The sequence below is a fragment of the Capra hircus genome, chromosome 19 (genome assembly GCF_001704415.2).
Source record: "Capra hircus breed San Clemente chromosome 19, ASM170441v1, whole genome shotgun sequence".
NCBI lineage: Eukaryota > Metazoa > Chordata > Mammalia > Artiodactyla > Bovidae > Capra > Capra hircus.
Window position 1 is genome coordinate 33,857,019 of NC_030826.1, and position 22,658 is coordinate 33,879,676.

Sequence of the window (22,658 nt, forward strand, 5' to 3'; positions counted from 1 at the left end):
AGACACTAACTCTGTCTACTAGGAAATACATTTCTAATATATATAATGATTATATATAATATCCATGTTAGTCGCTCAGTTGTGTTCAACTCTTTATGAGCCCATGGACTATAGCCCACCAGGCTCTTCTGTCCACGGGATTTCCCAGCTGATAATACCGGAATGGGTAGCCATTCCCTTCTCCAGAGGACCTTCCCCCTCCAGGGATCAAACCCAGGTATCCTGCATTACAGGCAGATTCTTTGCTGTCTGAGCTACTAGGGGAGCCCCATATATAATATATATAGTGATTTATTTAAATATATAGGATATATGCAATTTTATTATTTTTTTCCTGTCTCTGTCTGTGGAGAGGCCCTGGGAGCGATGATACCTCCACCGTAATAAGCATACCCAATACTGGCTCAACCTTGGGTTCTAACATCACTTTCCATTAAAATCATCCTCCCTCTGCCCCTCAGGAAGGGCTGGTTCTGGGTCTGACGCAGAAGTCCTGGAGGAGCCTGGGATGTGTCATCAGAGAGATGTGAGGCGCTCAGAAAACCACGGGGATTTGTCAAAAGGACAAGGGGCATCTGGAAGGGGTCCCACTGACCAGATCTGAGACAATGTAAGCATCAGCAGAAATAATAGTAATGGATCATAATCTTTACTATCTGAAACCAAGATGTCACCTTATCAATATAAATAAAGGAAGAAAAATTATTTTTTTTTCAACAAAAATATAAAACCAATCTGACTTCACGCTGATTCAGCCAGTCCCCGTCCAACACCCCCAGGGCTCTTCCTTACTTTCTTTTTGGGACCATGGTCACCCTCCTTCCCTGCACAGCAAACTCCATCCTCCGTCCTTGGTTCTGACAGCTTCACTGCTTTAAGTGGTTTATGTTCTTTCCCAAGAGACTCAGCCTCATCCCAGAATTGCCACACCTATCTCACCACCCACAGCAAACCTAAGCAAAGGTCCACACTTATTTTCAGTCCTTTTTGGACTTTAGGCTCACCATTCCACTGAAGGTGCCCAGTGTTTAAACCAGAAGAGGCGCCTTCTGAGCTGGGTATTGATGGATGAATAGGAGTCTCCTGGGAAGAGAAAGGGGAAGAGAGGCCATGCGTGTGGAAAGGCTGGGGGGGCGACTTGGACATGTGAGGTGTTCCCCCTGCTGTGGCTGCAGTCCAGGTTTGTTCAGAGGGAAGGGGAGTAACAAAGAATGAGTCTGGAGAGGTGGGGTGGGGAGGAGTAACAGGGAAGGCCCTGGTGGTTGGGCCAGGAGCTTCGGGTCAATAGTGGGTCACAGGGGGCATCAGAGTTTAGAAACTGTGGTGGATGGATTGGTAAATGAGTGGGAGTGGCTGCGACCACAAGTTCAGCATCCTTGCTGCTGTGGAGACTCGGTTTTATCATCTGTAAGGTGGGTGCAGGAGGAGGACCCACTCCCAGGGCTGCTGGGGGATGCCCTGGAGTCTGAGAGGGGCCCGTGGCTCACACCTCCTGTCTGGGACATCTCTGCTTCCTGTTTCTCCGTCAGGGGAAGTCTCGGTCTCAGCTTCAAAAGCACAAACACGCTCTCAAAACAAAGGAAGCTGGTCCTCGACTGCGGAGGAAGCAGGAAGCTGCCGGCCCTGCTAGCAGCCCAGCTGCCGGGGCTTGGGGACGGCGGTATGGAGTCTGTGGCCCTGTACAGCTTCCAGGCCACGGAGAGTGACGAGCTGGCCTTCAACAAGGGGGACACGCTCAAGGTAGGGTGGCCGGGGCTGGCTGAGCTGTGCCTATGTGGTGTGGGGGGCTGCTTAAAATCAGGGCCCGGATGGCCCTTCTAATAGAGTCTAGTCTCTGGAGGAAGATAGGCCCAGCTTCTCCAGCCGTTGGCTACGTGACTCTGGACAAGCCACCTTCTGCCTCAGATCCTCAGTTTTCCCATCTGAGAAATGGGGAGTTAGTTAGTGCTCCCTCCTTTAGGAGCCATTCTGAGAATTCAGCGTAGTGAGTGGCAGGGGCTGATTCAACACCCAGTTTCCCAGGAAAGAATTTGAAATGAGCTAGAGAGAGAGAGGCAAAGAGACCGAGACAGAGAGAGGGTCTTGGGAATTAAGTACACACACTAACCTATTGGGGATAAAACAACTGTGACTAAGGGTCTAGATGGGCCTCCCCCGAGGTGAGATGAGCCTCAACACTACGCAGCCCCCTCGTGGAACCTCTGTGAGGAGCACACACCCTCCAGGGCAGAGGGGTTTCCAGGCTCTCTCTCTCGGGAAGTGTCCCTGCTTACACGCCTGCATCTGGAGGCGGAGCTCAGGGCCCTGATTTGGGAGTGTCTGGCACAATTTGGGCGCTGGAGCTGCCATCAAGTCCTGCTCAGGAAGCTCCCTGGGCCCCAGGCTCCACGCCGGCCTGGTAGGCATGAGACCGGCGGCCATCCTTCCAGTCTGAGCCCACTCCGCGCCGCCCCAAGCTTCAGGCCTCAGAAGGGACAGCACCTCCCGTGGGCTGACCATGTATGGAGCCAGGTCTGAGCTTGGCAGTGTGCTCCAACATCCGCTTAAACCGCTGCGGCCCCATTTTGCAGGTGACTAAGAAAGGCCCCCAGGCACCATGACTTGCTCAGTGTGGGGTCGAATGTGAACCCTGAACCTGGGCTGGGGCGAGAAGTTGACAGTTCTAAGACCACATCATTTTGAGGAAGTTCCCCCTTATCTGTGCTGGGATGCTGGCCCTTGGCCCCCTGGGTGGCCTGCAAGGGGTGTTGACCTGAAGACGTGTGGTTACTTGAGGGCGGGGAAGGCTGGCACCAGGACCAACAGGCCAGTGCAGGAGTCTCTGAGATCTAGGTCTGGCTCACAGGCCTTGTTAGCCAGTCTGAGAGAGTTTGGGTCTCTAGTTCCAGACTCCGGGGCTTGGGAGAAAGTGGAATCACGAGGAATTTGGAATGGGGTGGTCGGTCAGTGCTTTTCACCTGAGACCTGTGATGGGCAGTGTGGCGGGGAAGGATCTGTGGGGTTCCCCAAGGGAATCACTGTAAAAACTATGACACCCCCTTCCCTCCTGGATGCCTGGGCTCACTACCCACCCAGAGACTGGCCGAGTTCCCACTGACCCTGGCTGGAGCACTGGCATCTCCTGCTGTGTTTGCTTCTAACCCCGGGCTCCTGAGGGCAGGGACATAAACCAGTGCCGGCACGGGGCAGGCCCTCAGCAAAACACGGGGTGTCAGAGGAAGGAAGGCGGGATTAAGATGTTAGCCAAGACCCAGGAGGGGACCTCTCAAGGCATGACAGGCCATGGGAGGGGCTGCCTTTTCCTTCTTTCATGCAACAAACCCTTGCTGCCCTGTGGAGCATTGTCCTGAGTGCTGAGGCCACAGGCAGTGGACAAAGCCCAATCCCTGTCCTCCCAAACCTGACATTCCAGAGGGTGAGTCATGCCAGGAGGTGACAGATGGATGGAAGCAATCACCCGGGAAGATGGAATGCAAAGGGTGGGAGGGGCAGGGGGACAGCTTTAGACTTGGGGGGGGGGCGGTCTGGGCAGTCTCTCAAAAGAAGTGACACCTCAGCTGAGATCTGAAGGGTGAGCGGGACCCAACCATGCAGAGAAGAGGCGGGGGAGGAGAGTGAAGGAGGAGATGCATCCAGCGGGGGTGGGGGTGTGAGTGAGTCTGCAGTGTGGATTCAGCCTAGCTCCGTGCTCCACGATGGCATAAAATATCACACAGTCCCTAAAAACGCCATCTGGGGAGGGGTCATTTAACAACTCAAAAATGCTCATGAGGCAACATGAAGTGGCAAAAAGGCAGAATACAGAGGAATATACACAGAGAGCCAACTCACACGTACTCAGTAGATTCGAGTTTTAGGGATGGGAAACTGACATTCTGCAGGTGAGAAAGGGAAAGCTAAGCCTCTTATAGGCACCGGATTCGTGCCTAGGAGAAAACACCAGAATGTCCTGAGGAGTTAGTCCTTGGTCCTGGGAGGCGGGCCACAGCAAGTCCCACCTCCTTGTTCATGCCCCTGCCTTTCCCTGAGGGACAGGGATGAGCAAGTGGGCCTTCCAGGCTCAGACCTGGTGACAGGGCCCTTCCTCACGGTGGTGCAGGTGCCAGGTCAAATTCTGCCTTGATTTAAGGTTTTGATGGATTTTTTTTTTTTTTTGCATTAAATTTTAAACAGTCTAATTTTAGAACAGTTTGAGGTTTACAGAAAAATTGAGAAGATAGTACAGAGGGAGTTGCATCTGACACCACACGCCCACTCTCACCCATGCACACCCTCTCCTGTGGTAACATTTTAAAGTATCAACTTGGTTCATTTGTTACTTTAATAGACTGATATGGATACATTATCATTAACTACTGACAGCATGAAAATTTTTAGCATTGATTTTGATTTTTTAACATATTCTCTTAAAATACTGTTTACGTTGATTCGTGACATCCTCGGAGCTCCCTAAAATTTTGCACTCAAAGTGCCTCCCCCACCTCACGTGGTCTGGAGTCCGATTTCTGTAACTGCAAAAGTTCGACGCAACAGCCCTACAGCCCTGCAGCCCGGCAGCCCTGCTCTCTCTCCAACGCCCGTCTGGTGACTGAGCATGCAGGGTGTCCATTCACGAGCGTGTTTCCAGAGCACCAGCTGTGAGCGCCCAGTGGACACGCAGATCCCAGGCCCTGGGAGCTGGCAGGACGCTGTTCTTCCAGTCTAAGAGCTCTGCTCTTAGACGACCCTCTGGACAAGTAGCCCCAAATGTCACTTCCCTAAAACATAGCCCCCTCCCAGGAGCAGGCTGCTTTGGGTGCACAGTACCTGGCTCTCCTGGCTAGAGGAAAGATGTGGGTGCTGGCTTACCTCTACCTCTTTATCGACAGCCTGGCCCCCAGAACCCAGACTCAGGGCGCCCACGGCCTCAGCACCTCCACGGGGAGGCCGGTGCCCCCAGGTTAGACACAGCCAGCCCTCTGCTCCCCACCTGCCCCCGCAGCTGTTCCATAGCACCCGGCAGCCACACCCACCCACCAGCACCCAGGCCCAGAACTTGGGGGTGGTCTTGGCTGCTTTCTCTGCATCTCAGAGCCAGCCTGTCAGCAGTTCCCCCTAAACCATCCCTAATCTGACCACATCTCAGTCACCCCAGTCCAGGGCCCCACCACCGCTCACCTGGGCCCAGCTCCTCACATCCCTCCCTCCAGTCCACAGCCTGGTCTCCACACAACAGCCACAACCCAGAGCCTGACCTTCCCCCAGTGGCCCTCAATGGTTTCTCTTGTTTGTTTTTGTAAATAATTTTATTTATTTATTGGCTGTGCTGGGTCTTTGTTGCTGCGTGGGCTTTCTCTAGTTGCGGGAACAGGGGCTACTGTCTGGTTGCTGTGCTTGGGCCTCGCATTGCTGCAGCTTCTCTGGTTGCTGAGCACAGGCTCTGGGGCGTGGGGGCTTCTGTGCTTACAGCTCGCGGGCTGTAGGGCACAGGCTCAATAGTTGGGGTGCTCTGTGGCATGTGGGATCTTCCTGGATCAGGGATCGAACCTGAGTCTCCTGCATTGGCAGGTGGATTCTTTACCACTGAGCCACAGGGGAAGCCCACTCCTCTTGGTTTTGAAAATAAAAATCTGAAGAGCCTCCTCACTCCCACCAGAGTACGATAACGTCCAGCTCTTGCCCTCCCTGTGCACCTCACAGCCTGGCCCCTGCTTTAGCTGCAGTCACACAGCTTTCCTTTCTGCTCCAAGGACAGCTCACTCCCACCTCAAGGCCTTTACACTGGCTATTCCTTCGGCCATGGACACTGTTCCCCACATCTCACGTCCAGCCTTTCCTATAATTCGGGCCTCAGCTCACATGTCAGTCACCTCCTCAGAGATGCCTTTCTTGCCCACTCTCCCAGCCCCGTGGACAATCCCCTGCCCCAACCAGGCATCTACGTCTTCCTGACGTATGTCTTGCGAACACTCCCCGCTGCATTAAATTATCTTGTTTATTTGTCTGTTTCCTGTTTCTCCCTCTGCCTCTGCCCACTAAAGCGGGATCTCCTGCTCCCTGCTGTGTCACTGGGCTGGACACAGAGCCTGCCCTGCAGGAGGTGCTCAGTGACCACGCTGGCCAGGGGATAGTGGCACAGGACAGCACCCAGGAGAAGGGGCCAATCTGGGGGCAGGCCAAAGTGGGAGCATCACCAGGGAGGGTTGGCAATTCCTGTGTCTCAGAGGGTCTGGGGGCTTTGAGCAATGTTGACAGCAAGACCTCAGCTACCGCAACCCATCAGAACATTTCTGAGTCTTTCCCTGGAGTGGAGATGACAGGAAAACAAACAAAACTGGGATAGACAAGACGTGTTACAGCCTCATGTCCACACAGGACTTTGTAGGTCACAAAACAGCACCACATGCTGTGTAGGCTGCGTCTGTTTTATGGTTGCAGAAACTGAGGCCAAGGCTGCAGAGAGAGTTAGAGGCAGGCAGACTGCTCTAGAGCCCAAGGCTCCCGGGAACCTTCACTGAATCTGTGTCCCATAAGCCCTGATTTTCCCACTAAGTTGGAGTCGGGGAGGGGGGGTTTGTTTTGTGTTGTTTGGTTTTCAGCAAAAGTTTTCCTGAGTCAGCCACCTGCTTCCGGCTGTCCCTGGGGACGCTAGCCCGGCCCAGACAGTGGAGACAGGAAGGAGGGGGCTCGGCGGGCCAGGCGGTCAGACGAGCTGCTGCCCCAGCCCTCGCTCCCACGGGGCCTCTGCTTGGGCAGCTCAACTGTGTCTGATTTTTTGTCTCAACCAAGCATCCCCACCGGGTTGGAGCTGATACATGGACCTGCTCTAGGATGGACAGGAAAGACGGCCCTTGGGCAGGGTCCAGAGACAGAATGAAGGGGGACTGGCATGAAGAGTGAGGGGGTCCTGCTCACCTCCTCTCTGGGCCTGCGCCCTCCTCTGTGAAATAGCTTTTGATGACAGCAGCCCCAGGGGCCAGGGTGAGAAGGGGTGGCCGTGGCGAGCCAGCCCAGCAACAGGGGAGGGAGCCCAGCGTCCCGCCGCCACCCACAGCGGCTCCCACCTACACTTGGGTTTCAGTTCCCCTCGGGCCACCTGCAGGGCGACGTGAAACCTGTGACCCAAGCCTCATCTCAGCCCAAATACCTCCCGTTTGCTCCCCAGGGTCTGAGCCCCCAACCCAACCGTCACCCCTGAGTTCAGACGTGCGGGTTTGTAAATGTGGGTGACCCCAGGTGACCACCACTTGGTGGGGCTCCTCAGACTTCCCCCCCTGGGTCAGCGGAGGCGTCGAGTAGTACCATGGGCCCCATGCCTAGGGCCACAGCTCAGGGACCAAGGGGCTGCGGGGTCTGCCCTAACCCCACGGGGTGCTGGGGGTCTGGGTGGCAGCACTTGGATATCCAGCTCCAGCCCCCCGAGCTCAGCCCACAAACCAAATCCTCCTCTATGACCTGTGGGCAGGCCCCCCTCCAAAAAACGGGGCAGGGAAGAGCATGGAATCACACTGGGTGGGGCCAGTGACCTCGCCTTCCTCTGGGAAGCGGGCCCTGGGGCTGGGAAGGGGGCCCCTCAGCAAGGGAAGCCAACACTCCTGGGTGACCAGGAGCCATGTCTCTCCTGCCCACAGATCCTGAACATGGAGGATGACCAGAATTGGTACAAGGCCGAGCTGCGGGGTGCCGAGGGGTTTGTCCCTAAGAACTACATCCGCGTCAAGCCCCACCCGTGAGTAGCTCCCCCACATCCACAGGCCCCCTTCCCCGCTGCCAAATGTCCCCTCCCAGCCTGGCCCAGACAGAGTGACCTGCAAGGCCTCACCCCAGCCTCCCTCCATCAGTCTGGAGCCCCCTGTCTGTACCCTGACCAGAAGTGGGGGACAGAGGTGTGATGACTTGTCCCAAGTGGTGGTAGTCTGGGCCAGTCCAGGCCACAACACCGAGGACCTGGGACACCAGAGAGCAACTGGGCCCTGGAGAGGATGGGGTCTGGGCACTCAACGGTGGGCCCACCGGCTGCGGCGTGGCCTCAGGCAGGCCCTGGCTCTCTCTGTTCTTGTTTCTCTGTTTGCAGTCCAAGGAGGGCCAAGGCTCCACTCGTGGGGAGTCCTAGGAGCCTGTGCGGGGGTGGGGGTGAGGGGCCAGGGAGGAGAGGGGCAGGAAAGAGGCAGCCCTGAGGGCCCTGCCACTGGAGCAGGGGAGTGGGGGGAGCTGGACACTGGCCAGGTAGAGCTGGGACAGGGCAGAGCAGGAGTCAGGTGTGGGGCCCAGGCATCCCCAGGCCTGGGAACTGCTGGCCCAGGGAAGTCCTTGGTCAGGCCTTCAACGTTGAATGCCCTAGTCTCAGCCCTGGGACAGGTCTAAGTGGTCAAGAGTCTGTGAAAAACCAAGTGGATATGCGTGGAGTGAAGGCTGAAGTAGCCTTGAGACACAGTCATTCACCAAACACTGGCTATGGCCCCAGGGACCCAGCCAGGGTGATGCTGGAGACACGTGTTGAGATGCTCGGGTCAGAGCACCGTGTCCCAGGGAGAGACAGGAGGTAAAGAAAGAATGACAAGAGAAGGCAGTCAGCACTGAGATAACTAACCAGGGAGGCCTTCTCGGAAGAGGTGACAAACTGAGGTTTTGAAGGATGTGTGTAGGAGTTAGCTGCGTAGAGTCAGAAAAGGGCATTCCTGGGAGAGGGGCAATGAGAACCCCTGGCTGTGGGCCTGCCAGCGGGGCCTCAGAGCCTGGGTGGAGGGTGGGAGGAGCCACGGATGGGTTTCAGCGTGGATGGGGGTCCTACATCTGATGCGGAGGCAGGTGACAGGGCTGGGAAGGCTAGAGGGGGCAGGCTGGGAGGTGTGACATGTGTGTGGTTGTGGGGTGAAAGGAGAGCAAGGTGCAGGGCCAGGGTGGGGCCTTGAGGCTGTTTCCTCTTTATCTGTCTTTGAGTTCTTTCCAAAGCTGCCACCACCTCCGGCTTCCTGTGTTGGGCAAGGCCTCTACCCACCTAGCTCCCCTGTCTGGGCTCCAAGCACTCCCACCCCACGACAGATCCTATAGCCTGGACTCCAGGCCTGCAAGGTCTCTGGGCTGTGTGACCTTGATTTCCTTAAAGGGAGACAGATGGAGAGAACCTGCCAGGGCCACCAGCCAGTGCCAGGTCAGTGAGAGGCACAGTGGAAGTGGGAGCCTCCAGGTGGAGGCTGTGGCCCAGCGAAGGCTGCGAGCCTAGGAGGTTGGAGGCCGCTGAGAAACCCAAGTAGAGGCTTTGGTTTACTCAGAAGGAAAGAAAAGCTGATGGATTTCAGGGCCATGCCCTTTGGCGCAATATGGTGCTTGAAGCCAGTCTCTAGCAGGGTGGGTAGCAGCTGTGGAAGGTTCCATGTCTGATGGCCCTGGGGTCCCTGGGACAGATCAGGGACCAAGGGCATTTCCCCCACCTGACTGAGGCCAGGTCCAGGTGCGTTCTGGGCTAACTTCACCCTTGCCCTGGCTCTGAAATAGCAGTGGGGAAAGTCCAGCCAGCTACTGACTCAGCCCTTGGGGCTCCAGTGCGGGACGTGGCAGGGCAGGGTTCTCGGGGGGGCCCTGATCACCACCACCACCCTGCAGCCCAGGGAGCCTGGGGCAGGTGTGATGGAGGCCATCTACTCCCAGGGCCTCTGGGCATCGCGGGCAGGGTCCATCGAGGGTCTGACCCCGTTGTGCGGGGGTCTGGGAGTGCATGGTCTGCTGGGCCGGGGAGGTGGAGTAGAAGTTTGCCAGGAGTGTGGGCAGACCAGCTAACGGTGGGGGAGGTGGGGTCCGCATGGGTGAAGGTCGGAGCAGCGGCGGTAACCCCTGCAGGTGGCAGTGCCCTCGTCCTCCCAAGGGCCCTGCGAGCTGGGTCTCTCGTCAGTGTCTTGTGGGCCAGGAGATGGTGGCACAGAGATGGAGGGAGGTTTGCCTCAGGTACTGTGGGCCTGGGCTGTGCCCACCAGGACGAAGTTGGGGAAATTTGCCGGGCAAATCTTGGGGGGGGGACCTCTGCTCGTTCTTGGGCCTCAGTTTCCACATCAGTAAAATGGGGGCTAAGTGAGGAGTGAGGTGGGTTCTGGGGGTGTCAGGATGGGGAGGCTGGTTTCTCCCATCCTGTCCTTTGAGCCACTGAGAACCAGGAGGGGGCTGGGCAGCCTCCTCAAGACTGCGGTTGCAAAAGCCTTTGAGGGTGACGGCCGCCCACACACAGACGCCTCCTGTGGGGTTTCGCGGGTTCTTCAGAGACACCGGGGTCGGGAAACGCCCACATGGGGCCCCACTGGACCCCTGCTCCCCTGTGGCAGCACCTACACCTGTTCCTGCTGGGGGCTTCCCAGAGGAGCTCCGTTCCGGGCACCCCCAAGCCCCGGGCCCTCCATGTCCCAGCTCAGCCTCCAGCCTGGAGGTTCCTCCAGGACTCCCAGAGACCCAGGCTGAGCTCTCAGAGGCAGCCTGGAGCCCCACCCTTGGCCACCACCTCCACCGCCTCCACTCCAGGAAAACCCACCATGAGATGGGCCCAGGCCTCCTCATCCCCTAGCATGGGGGCAGTTGTGGGCTAGAAGCTCACTTTTGGGGTATGGGCTCCCAGGAGTGGCGTCTAGAACACAATGTCAGGACCAGGATTTTATTTTGGGGTGGAAGGTGGGGAGGAGACTTGAAACTGCTCCTTCTGGTTGGAACCAGGGTGCCAACGCCATGAGCTGAGCAAGGTGCCTGTCCTGCTCCCCTCGGTCACCACCTGAGACATTGGGGGCCCAACCTGCCCACACACAGGCCAGGCACATCAGTAAAAAGCCCTCGGAGGAGCTGCCAGCACTCACACATGGCAGGCAGGGGAGGGGCAGGTGGGGCTACAGGCAGGACCCTGTCTGCCTGCACCTGAGCCCCTGTGCTGGGCTTGCAGAGCTCTCTGTCAACATCCTGACATGACAGGAAATTCCCGCCTCATATCCGCCCTGGCGCTCAGACTCAGGAAGGGGAGAAGGGAAACGGCTCAGGGAAGGGAGGCTTGGCGGCCTCAGGGCGCCAAGGTCTCACGGTGAGATTCCGGCCACACTGGGCTTTAGTTTCCCCATGTGAACATCAAGAGTGGACTAAAACCCTGGGGCTGAGAAGCCAGCTGGAGATCACCTGGGCCCTCTGAGGGTAGGTGATTCCCAAAGAGCCAGACTGCCTGGTGCATTTCCAAGGAACCTTCTATATACCCAGTTCTGTTTGGTCAGAAGGAAGAGGGACTTGAACCTGTGAGGAAAAGTCCAAGTGGCCTCAGTCTGTGCATCTGTGAAACGGGTACAGGGAGAGACTCTTCCTCGCCAGAGCAATATTTCTCTTTGGTGGTGGTTTACTCGCTAAATTGTGTCTGACTGAAAAAAAGACAAAATAAATTGTGTTTGACTGTTCACAATCCCACAGATTGTAGCCAACTAGGCTCTCTCTGTCCATGGAATTCTCCAGACCAAGAATACTGGAGTGGTTTGCCATTTCCTTCTCCAGAGAATCTTTCCTACCCAGGGACTGAACCTGGGTCTCTTGCATTATAGGCAGATTCTTTACCATCTGAGCCACCAGGGAAACCCGTTTCTCTCTGGTCATCTTTAAAATATTTTTTCACTTTTAAGAACCTACAATAGGAAATGTAAAAGCCCAGGTCGGGGTGGCTGGGTCAGAGTTCATTGAGGTGTGTGTTTGCCTGAGTCTGTGCTCATGTTAAGTCACTCAGTTGTGTCTGACTCTTTGTGACCCCGTGAACTGTAGCTTGCTAAGCCCTGGGATTCTCCAGGCGAGAATACTGGAGTGGGTTGCCATGCCCTCCTCCAGGGGATCTTCCCAACCCAGGGATCGAACCCGAGACTCTTGCGTCTCCAGCATTGGCAGGTGGGTTCTTTACTACTAGCGCCACCTGGGAAGCCCCGTGTGTTTGTTTGGTGTGTTGGCAAAGGCTTGTGCTTGGGAGGCAGAATGCTGGGACTAGGTACAGCTCCTGTCTGCCACCATCTGTGACCTTGGGTACATGACTTCTGCCTCTCCGGGCCTTAGGTTGATAGTCTGTAAAGTGGGTGCAGTTTCACCTCCTGTGTCCAGGACTGCTGGGAGGACCTGGCTGTGATGGGTCCCTGGCACTGGGCAGGGTGGCCGGCCCCTGCCCTCACGTTGCCCTCTCTGCAGGTGGTACTCGGGCCGGATCTCCCGGCAGCTGGCGGAAGAGATTCTGATGAAGCGGAACCACCCAGGAGCCTTCCTGATCCGGGAGAGTGAGAGCTCCCCAGGGGAGTTCTCTGTCTCTGTGAAGTGAGTTCTGACCCGAATACGCGGAGGAGGGTGGGCAAGGACAGGCCCTCGGAGCGTGGAGGGAACGACAGACCCCTGGAAGCAAATGATCGTCTGGGTGTGAGGTGACTGCAGGGAGTGGCCCTGGGCAGTGAGGATTGGAGGCTAACTGGGAGTCCTCCCATGCCAGGCCAAAGTGTCAGCCATTTTTCCACGAGCAGCAAGTCACCAGGGGAAGCTGATATGACAAGGCTGCAGGGGGAGAGCAGCAGGCCCCCCGGGGTAGGTGTCCAGGGTGTGCTCTGGACAGGGTTCCCCTTGTGCTATGCAGTCAAGAGGATGGACCCTGGGGCCAGAGTGCTTAGGTTCACATTCCAGCTTGGCCATTTCCTGTCTGTGTGACTTTGGGCAAGTGACTTAACCTCTCTGTACCTGTTTCCTCACGTGTAAAATGAGTTATTGCGAGGAGCAAATGAGTCATTCTATCGAGAGCCGTTAGAACAGTGGCTGCCACTGAAGCAGGGTAGCAGCCTCTGGGCAGAGCAGAACCTGAAACCAGAAGTCACAATGGGGCAATGAGTCCAGGTGGAAGGAGGGGCAGGAACCGGGGAGGGGGTTGGGCCCCGCTTGTCTCTGTCCTGCCTCTTCTGCACCTGAAACAGGGGGATGTGGGAGCAGCAATTCAAGGACTAGTCGCTGAGTTGTGTGCAGTGTGCCAGGCAGCGTCAGGGACTCAGGAAGCAACAGGGAAAAAACAAAGTTGCTGTCCTTCAGGGTTTGTGTCTTAGTCGCGGAGACAGACCTTGAACAAGGAGAGAAACGAACACAGCAGGAGCCAGGTGGCAGGGGCTGATGGCCTCAGGTTTGAGCAGAGATCTGCAGCTGCGGTGCAGGCTGTCCGGGGCCCCGGGAGTGAGGACTGGGAGGAGAGCTTCCAGGCAGAGGGAACAGCAAATGGAAAGCCCCTGGGGTGACTGGGCAAAGCCAGTGGGGGGAGGGGTGTCAAATCCAGAGAGAATGGCCTGATAGGTCCCAACCAGGGGGCGGGTTCCCCCAGAACAACAGGCCCCCACGGAGCATCCCCACTAGGGGAAGGAAGTGGATCCCTTGGGCTACCGCGGAGGAGGATGGCTGGGATCAAGGGAGGGCCTGGAAAGAGCCAGGCGGAGCCTCTGGTATTAGCACTGGGATGGGGCTGGAGGGTCAGGGAAGTGCCATGTGCCCGTGAACTGGGACCACCAATAATACCACCATCAGGGTTGCTGAGGGCACTGGGCACGTAGCTGGATGGGATGGGTGGGTGGCTGTGGGCAGCGTGGCCTCAGTGTGCTGGATGGCACCAGTCTTCTAGGACTTGGATGTGTCACAGCCAACGGCTGGCTGATTTTCCAATGGATAAACATACCTATGTTGATGGCTTTGATGGCTTCTGATGGGACACCAGGCTCAGAGGAGGGAAGAGCTCATGTCTCCCAGCAGGCCGGCCATGAGGCTCCTGCTTGCAGAAATGTGCCCCAGGGGAGGCCTTTCCTATCTGTTGTGTACAGAGCTTGTGGTGGTGTGCGGTTGGCACACTGGAGCCCGGCAAGTGGGCTTCTCCTAGTCGGGGTCAGGAGGGCTGCTGGGGATGGTGGTCCCCCATCAGGGGTCACAGCCCTCACCCGCCCCTCTCCAAGCCTTGTCACCAGCCTTGGCTTTTATCACTTCCGTTTCCCCTGGGAACAGGCTGAGCTCCTGATCCAAGGCAAGGGCTCTCCTCCTCTCTGAGCCTCAGGGGTGGTGAGACCCCAGTTATTGGCCCTGAGCGTCTGGAGCCCCCTGGCTTGCCCCTCCCTCCACAGCCCAGCCCCTGAGGCCAGTGGGTCCCCCGAGGAACAGGAAGTGGCAGTTTTCCCTGTGCCAGCTCCCAGGGCCCAGTATCTCCTGGGAGAGGCGCCCGCCAGGCGGGCTGGTCTGGCCTCGCTCCAGGAATCAGCTCCAAGGTCACCGCAAAGGAGGGCACAGGGGCCTTCTTTGGCCACCTCTGCAGCCTGAACTGAGCTTCTACCCGCCTCCCTCTCCCCTGAGAGTGGATCCCATGGCCTGAACTTCCGCCGTGGGTGCCCTGGCACCCTGCCCTCTCCTGGAGCCTCCCTGGGCATGCAGACCCGCCACCCCAGGCACGGGGTCAGGCCAGCCAGCTCAACCTTTGGGGTGTGTGTGTAGGACAGGGGAGGAGTCCCTCAGAGAGTGAGGGACTGGGGTCTCCACGATGCCTGATCGAGGGAAGTTCGATGGCAGCAGACATTCCACAGGCTGGAGGAGATGACATCTGAGCTGGGCCCTGAGGCATGAGTAGGAGTTTGGTGCACAAAAAGGACAGGGGATGCCAGGCCCAGGGAACAGCAAGTGTGAAGACCAGGGGTGGGGCAGAGAAGGTGGGCTTGGAGAGCAGTTTGTCTGTCTGAGCAGGAGGGGGATGGACAGTTTTAGGGAGCCAGCACCAGTGCCGTCTGGGAAAGGGGCCTGGAGTGTCCCTCAGAGAAATCCCCGCACACACACTGTCCCCCCTGCTCCACCCCAGGCATCCTGCCCAAGCCCTCTCCCCTAGCTCAGAGCCAGAACCCTGGGTGCCCGGGTTGTGGTGTGTACACAGCACCACAAGGTGGCGCCCTCCAGCCTCAGTTGCATCCCCCAGGGCCAGGATCCTGGGTCCTGCCCCTATTCTGGTCCATGCTCTGTCAGGCGGCCTTTCAGGGCCCTTGGAGGACCACCAGGCAGACCTCAGAGCAGGAAACAGACTCAGGGCATCAGTGCTAGGAGAGTGGCTTTTGAGCAAGAATATCAGCTGTGTAACCCTGGGCAAGGTACCTGGTCTGTTTCCTCGTCTATGAGGTGAACATCGATGTAAGGGGCTGAGTATGCTGCCAAGTGTTGGCTTCCCCAGTGGCTCAGTAGTAAAGAACCCGCCTGCCAGTGCAGAAGGCACGGGCTCGATCACTGGGTGGGGAAGATCCCCTGGAGAAGGAAATGGCAACCTACTCCAGTGTTCTTGCCTGGGAAATTCCACCAACAGAGAAGCCTGGTGGGCTACTGTCCATGGGGTCGCAGAGAGTCAGATATGACTTAGCGACATGAACAATAACAATCCCCAAAGCCAGCTATAGTTGTCATTGCGATGTCAACTCTCCTAGGACCACACAGTGCCTCCTGGCCCCAGCCCCATGGCTCCAGCCTGTTAGAGAAAGGCCAGTGGCCATGTGGGGGTGAGCAGCCCAGCTCTCCCCCTGTGTAACCTCAGCAGATCCCATCCTCCTTGGCTATGACATCCTTATCTCCAGCGTGGAGACAGTAGCCAGGACGTCGTGAAGTCCAGTGACCCGACAGCCACCCTTCTGGGTGATGACTACACGGATGCATGTGCAAGAGCGTTTCCACCTCACTGGCAGGGCTCCCGGGACCTCTGATCCTACACGAGTGGCATCTCCCGCCCGCTCTCGCCAAGCCTCATAAAGCTGTCAGAGGTGGGGTTTACGGGCCTTGCTCTGCCTCCCGGAGTGACAGTGGCCACGGCTGGGCACCCTTTACGAGTTTACAGAGGGCGGTCACCCCCCACCCCCACCTCCGGGAGCATGTCTGAGCTGGCAGCCTGCGGGCCAGGGCAGGGGCGCACGGCCTGGCTGTGTAACTTTTGCCCCCACTCTGATACAGGCTGCGGTGGGCTCCTTGGTTGGAAGCAGTTTGTTCCCCAGTGAGACTAGGATGATGCTTGCTTCTTTTCAGGCTCAGGTGCCTGGGGTCCCAACCTGTTTGCTCTGCCCCTCTGGTTGCTAAGCCCCTACTGTGCACCAGGTCCCATGCCCAGTTTCAGGGACTCAGCTGCCAACAATTGAACAAAGCTCCCTGTCCTTTAGGCTCAGGTTCCACTGGGGCGACTGATAATTTTATACATGTATGTATGAGGAGATGTGTATGTATAATTTATTAAACAATTAGTAAATTATATAGAATCTTGGAAGATGAAAAAGGCTCTTGGAAAATGGAGCAGAAAGAATTGGAGGAAGGCATAGTTTTATGCAGGCAAAGACAGGGAGGAAGTGACCCCAGAAGCCTGGTGTGCAAGTGAAGAAACAAAGGCTCAGAAACGTGCAGTAACTTGCCTGAGGTCACACAGCCAGAAACAGCAGAACTAGCGCCCATTGACACCCCCATGACCTGAAAGACCAGGTCTGCCCTTCCACTCTCCTTCCCTGAGGCTGAAAACCTGGTGTTGGGGGTTCTCTCTCCACTCCCTTCCCAAGGTCAGTTTGATTCTATCTCACATCTGGTGCAGAACAAGTCATCCACCCCCTCCTTTTTCATAGATGGGAAGACTGAGTCTACACAAGGGCCATGCCTTATCAGAAATCACCCAGTAGGCAGTCAGCAACCTGGCATCCACCAGGCCACCAACCTGGTCTCCAAGCCCTAACTGGGGGGTCCTGGGGATCCTGACACCTTACCCCAGCCTTGTTTATCCACCCTGGCCCACTGTCACCCTGGCTAATGCCGCCACCAGGCCAGAAAAACCTGCTGGGCAGGACCAGCGGCAGCTAGCATCAGGCCTGACTTCATCCTTTAGACTTTCCTGACAGCCCAGGGGCCCGGCCCAGCCCTCACCCCCCTGGGTAGGTGGGCGTGGGGGTCACAAACAGGGATACACACACCCATGGCTGCTCAGAGACAGTTGCACATGGCCGGCCTCCCAGAGCAGAGAGAGACACGCACACATCCAGGTGTGATGGAGAGACACCAGGCCCAGACATCGCACACATACACCAGGCTTGGTGCCCCCTCCAGCGCGGAAGGGCTCACCCAGCAGGGCCACCCCCCTAGCTCTGGGGCCATCTGGACTTAGACTCGGGCCTGGGGAGGTAGGAGACAGGATGGCAGGGAGAGAGAGCCTGCCCAGGTGCTAGGTCCTCAGCCCTGTCACATGGAAGAGGGTCGGTCACTCGTTAGGCCAGGGGCTGGCTCAGAGGAGGGTCACGCCTGCTCACAGACACAGCAGACCTGCTGCCCCCAGCCGTGGGCGGGCTCCTCTCCCCTTTGGGCCCTGCTATCCCATCTTGAGCCATGCACAGGCTGGGGACTGGACCACGAGATCTTCCCAGGTTTGAGAATCCGCCAGTTGTCAGGCTGATGAATTTGAGCAAACTCTGGGAAATAGTAGAGGACAGAGGAGCCTGGCACACTGCAGTCCCCGGGGTCGCAAAGAGTTGGACTCGACTTAGCAATTGAACAACAGCAATAAGGTTCTAGAACTTCTGGGTCCTTTGCCCCCTCCCAGGTCTCGCCCCTCCCCTGGGTATGATCCGGGAAACGCTCCATTCTGGGTGACGCCCGGGTGACTGAAGGTAACCTTCAAACACCAGAGTGTTCAAAACTGTGCTCACTTAGAGCTGAGGTCTCCTCAAAATCCCTACACCCTCCTCCGCCCCTCACCCGGAGGACAGCTGCTGAATACACCCCCAGCTCCTCTTCAGAGATGGCACTGAATTAGGGCCTCTGCCTCCCCAGCACCATGGCCACAGTCCAGGGGCCGGGAGAACCCCAGGCTCTCCGGGACAGGGCACAAGGGAGTCAAGAACCAAGGCTGCAGCAGGCCGGACAGGAGGGAGGTGCCTGCTCACCCGCCTGCCCTCCTCCCATCCCGGGAAGTGGACACACATGTCTTGCAGCCGACAGCACAGGTGCTTAGTCACCTGGGAACAATGCTTGCTGACGGCACACGAGCGGCTTTGTCTCGGGCCAGGGTGATGGCTCTGGCTGGTCACAGGGCCTCCAGCATTTTCTGGCCTCAGTTCTGCAGGTGCAGCTGGCTGCCCTCAGAGTGACATGTGTTAGAGGGTCTGGGACTACGGCTCAGAGCCAGCGGGGGTTGTGGGGTGTCAGCGGGGTCTGGGAATGAAACAGCCAGTGAGCATGGATGCCCTGGGCTGCCCCACAGTGTCCCTGACCAGATCCTCTCCCAACTGGGCTATGCCTGGGCCGACTCCTGCCTTCCTGCCTTTGGGTATCTGTGAGCAGCGTGTTGCAGGCAGGCTGCACAGGGCTGAGGAAGACAAGGAGTCCCCTGACTCTGACGGAGGGCATCTGACGCAGCTCATAGAGCTTGGGCCATGTTACCCAGGCTTTGAAGCATGAATAAGAATTTGACTGAAGAAGAACTTGGAAGAAATAATGTAGCAGAGGTCTGGAGGCATGCTTGAAAGCGGAGAGAGAGGTTACACGTGGTTGGGATCCTTGCCTTGGGCGGGGTGGGAGGATTCCCCCTCCCTCAAGCCCAGAGAGACAGAACGGAACAAATCTCTGTCTTAAATCTCACATCTTACCTTTAACAAGGCAGCACGCCAGGCCTGGGGCTGACAGGTGGAGGAAGTGAGCTCAGACAGGGATAGGCAGCTGGGGGATGGACGCCGAGCTCCAGTCCAGGCCATGGAAGCACTCGGACGGCAGCACTGCAGGAGCTCGGGCTGCCCAGGCTTGTGCGGCCCCTCCTGACGTGGGATAGGCCGAGCACGGTGAGGGACCGTCATGTCCCTCTGCCCTGTGGCCAGTCTGGGAGAGGCAAGCCATCCCTTCAGTTGGAAGGCGCTGGGCAGAGGGGTGGGATATAGTGCAATTGGGATGCGAGGCTGGGTAAAGGGAGGGAGAAGAGAAAGGGGTACGTTGATCACATCAGAGTATATTTGAAGAAAACTGAGGCTGGACAGGTCATCAGAGCCAGACCTTGAGATCAAGGTTTTAGGATTTTATCCCGAGGGCTGAGGGCCATGGGGAGCCATGGGAGGTTCTTAAGGGGGGGTGAGGGTGGGCAGGAAGTATCCCGCAGCCGGAGCCTCTTGCACACTGGCAGGCTTTGGTCTAAGTCGGGATGGTCTTAGGACTCGCCCCTCGAGGGACTGTGAGAGCTGGGAGGGGATGAGGTTGGGGAGGGAAAAGAGAGTTAAGGCTGAGGGGACGTTGGAGAGAAGAGGTGCTGTCAACTCACCTCTCTCAGAGGAACCATGCAATATTGCCAATAAATGAGCACTCACCCAAAAGGGAGGTGTTACTATGAGGAAACCGAGGTTCAGAGAAAGTAGGTGATTTGCCTAAGGTCACAGAGCAAGAAAGTGTCCTGATCCAGGCTCCACATCCTTAACTCCACACTCCACAGCCAGGAGATTCCCTGTGCCTTGCATGGAGCCCATTGGTGGGGCCTGGGACCCCTTCCCCGCCTTGTCTCCTCCTGACTCGGTCCTCACCTGGAGAGGAAAAGGCCAGGTTCCGGGGGCAGGGGGAGGGCCCATCCAAGCAGCTGTCTGAGATGGCCTCTCCCCCAGCTACGGGGACCAGGTTCAGCATTTCAAGGTGCTACGCGAGCCCTCAGGGAAGTACTACCTGTGGGAGGAGAAGTTCAACTCCCTTAACGAGCTGGTCGCCTTCTACCGGACCACCACCATCGCCAAGAAGCGGCAGGTCTTCCTGCAGGACGAGGAGCCCATGCCCAAGGTGGGTGGGGTTGGGGGGTGGCAGAAGGGTCTAGCACAGCTTCTCCAGTTCTGTCCTGGGGGTTGCCGTGGGGCAAGAGGAGTTGGGGCGCAGGGGAGGCGGGAAGGGCGGGTAGAAACTGCCGGGCAAGCAGAGCCTGGCTTATTCTCCGCCAGAAGCTGCGCATGGCACACAGTAGGTATCCAGTAGTTGCGTGTTGAGTGAGTGAAAGTATGCCACCTGCTGAGCCTCCTGGGAGACTGCACCTCACAGGTAGGAAGCTGAGGCGCAGGGAGCAACAGGACTCGTCCCAGGCCGCCTGCCAGGTGGGGTCAGCACTGGCTTCTGCTTGCCAGCAGCTGGCCTGGGGTTGGGAGGTGAGGCAGAGGGTGCCCATGGGCCAGGTCCTGGCCTGGTGGAGGGGGTCTAGCCACCCCTTGTTCTCACAATAACAGCAATTTGTCAGCCAGCTCTTTCATAAAGGGGCCCTGGGACCTGATCTCAGTCTCATTAGGGTGATGAAACCAGCCAGCAGGGTTATTAGACCTGAAATACTGTTTTCCTTGGGACGGGGTGTCAGCAAGGCCTGGGGCTAGAGGTCGGGACGCTGCATAGCCTAGTGAGCTTGGGTTCTGTGGGGGAGGGAGAGGGAGCTGCAGGCTGCTGCTCCAGTCCTCCCTGTTCCTAGCCCCTCAACCCCCGCTCCTGGCCAGGCGTGAGCTTAGGGCCAGTTCATCCCTCCCGTGGGCCTCAGTTTCCCCTGGGGCCAGTAGGATGAGCCCTGGGAGCTGACAGGAGAGTAAACAGTGTTTTCAGAGGACCCCCCTCCCCCGCCTTATGCACCCTCCTCCCATCAGCACACTTAGTGCCTGGCCCACTCAGAGCTCAGTCTCAGGGATGGGTCCCCCAGAGGGTCTACTGCCCAGGCCAGCTCTGCCCTTGGAAAGTGTGAGGGGGCCACGAGGGAGCTGGGGGCTCCCAGAGGGCTCTCCCACACCCACCGCCTGGCTCTGAGGTCACCCACCTTGCGAGGCGACTGCAGAGCAGGCCCAGCCCCTGGGACCCAGGCTGCCTCCTCTGTCCTGGGCATAGAACTGCTAATTACAGCCTGTCCATGATCCTATCACCTGCCCAGATCAGATTCTGCAGGCTGGGAGCAGAGTGCCTGGTGGGCAGGCAGGTCCAGGGTGCTGGGTGTGATCATCACGGCGCTGGGCTGATGTGCCCGGAGGGGAGCTCTCATCCAGCAGCCATTCGCAGGGGACAACCAAGTCCCACAGAAGTCAGGGACTCACCTACAGCCACTGGGGCACAGGTGGGACTAGAGCCCAGCTGGCAAGACGAAAGTGTGCAAAGTGACATCCTTTGCCTCAAAGCCTGGCCAAAGGCAACAGCAGCAGACTGCTCATAGCCACACATCACTTTACAGTTTAAAGGCCTGTTCCCGTAGGTCTGGGGCCTGGAGTCAAAAGCTCAGGAGAGAGCCCCCAAGACACGCAGGTATCTAACCAAAGTCCCATGCTGAGGCCCAGGACTTGGTCCCTTGATTGCTGGCCATGTGATCCCAGCTGGGCTGCACCCTGCAGATGTGCAGGGAGTGGGCAGTGGGAGGCCCGTGGCAGGGTAGGGTGGGGGGATAGCTGTCATCTGAACCTGGACACAGAGCTGGGTTCAATCCCAACTCTGCCTCCTCTTGGTGCTTCCGTGGGGACAGCCCAGCCGGGGTCTCCTGAAGGCCCACTGATTGTCTCCTCCCTTGCAGCCGCCCCGGGCCTGCTTCGCCCAGGCCCAGTTTGACTTCTCGGCCCAGGATCCTTCCCAGCTCAGCTTCCGTCGCAGTGATATCATTGAGGTCCTGGAATGCCTTGACCCCTGCTGGTGGCGGGGCCGGCTCTCTGGGCGGATCGGCTTCTTCCCGCGGAGCTACGTCCAGCCGGTGCACCTGTGACCGGAGTGGGCCCAGGGGCTGAGTCAGTGGACCCGCCGTCCACCAGGCATGTGGAGAGAGGACACTGGCGCCCCCAATACAGGGCTTTGGACAGGAGCATGGGTGTCTTGACTGTCTGGCTGGCCTTTGGAGCTTCATGCTAACTGGGATGGGCCCAGTGCCCTGGAACCACTGCCACGTGCAGTGCCCACCAGTCTGGGGGGCTCCAGGGCCTCCACTGGCCTCTGACATCACAGGATGGACAGCAGGACCCGTCCAACCCAAACACCAATGCCCTGCCCCAGGAGGGCTGAAGACTCGGGCTCCACCCGAGTGGGGGCTGAAGCCAAGGAACCACAGGCTGGGCCTGCCTGTCCTTCCATTCAAAGCCCCAAGGGCTGGCTACTGGGGAGGGGGCCAGGGCCCAGTGTACTGGTGACTTGGACTTGCTGGACAGACCCTGGTGGAAAGCGACTTCTCAGCTGTCCTTTGAAGACTCTGGGCTCCACAGGCCTCCAACACCCCTGTCCACTGCAGACACTTAGTGAGGATGGCAGGGTAGAGGCAAGGTCCCGAGGAAGGAGGGCAGGGGTGGGAGGAATGGAGGCAGCTGCTCTTTGCCACTGGCCCCATGGGACGGATGCATTCCAAGGGGGCAGCCCTGGACATGGCCCCCTAGAAGACACAGCTGCATCTGCCGTATTTGTTGAGGCCCAGGTTCTGCCCAGACCAGGGCTTCAGGAAGCAGGGGTCACTGCAGACCAGGTGGGGAGCTGGGGCAGGAGCTGGGCTTTGAGGTCCAGCAGCATCCAGGATGAGGGCAGCCTCGGTGGGCTTGGCTTAAGGAGAGGCTGGGTGTCTATGCGGATGGCGCCGCCATACAACCCGGGACGCTCAGAGGCCTGAGCTCTGGTGAATTCGCTGCTCATGACCTGGGCCCGTGAACTCAAAATAAAGACAGTAAAAGAATATAAGGATG

At 58.0% G+C, this 22,658-nt stretch overlaps 1 protein-coding gene across 1 annotated transcript; it reads left to right on the forward strand.

Annotated features, from left to right (window-relative positions):
• Window positions 1,350–22,648, forward strand: GRAP (GRB2-related adaptor protein). The gene is made up of 5 exons (XM_018064760.1): window positions 1,350–1,740; window positions 7,611–7,708; window positions 12,157–12,279; window positions 19,605–19,773; window positions 21,515–22,648. The coding sequence occupies exons 1-5, from the start codon at window positions 1,663–1,665 to the stop codon at window positions 21,698–21,700; spliced, it is 654 nt and encodes a 217-aa protein (XP_017920249.1). The 5' UTR covers window positions 1,350–1,662; the 3' UTR covers window positions 21,701–22,648.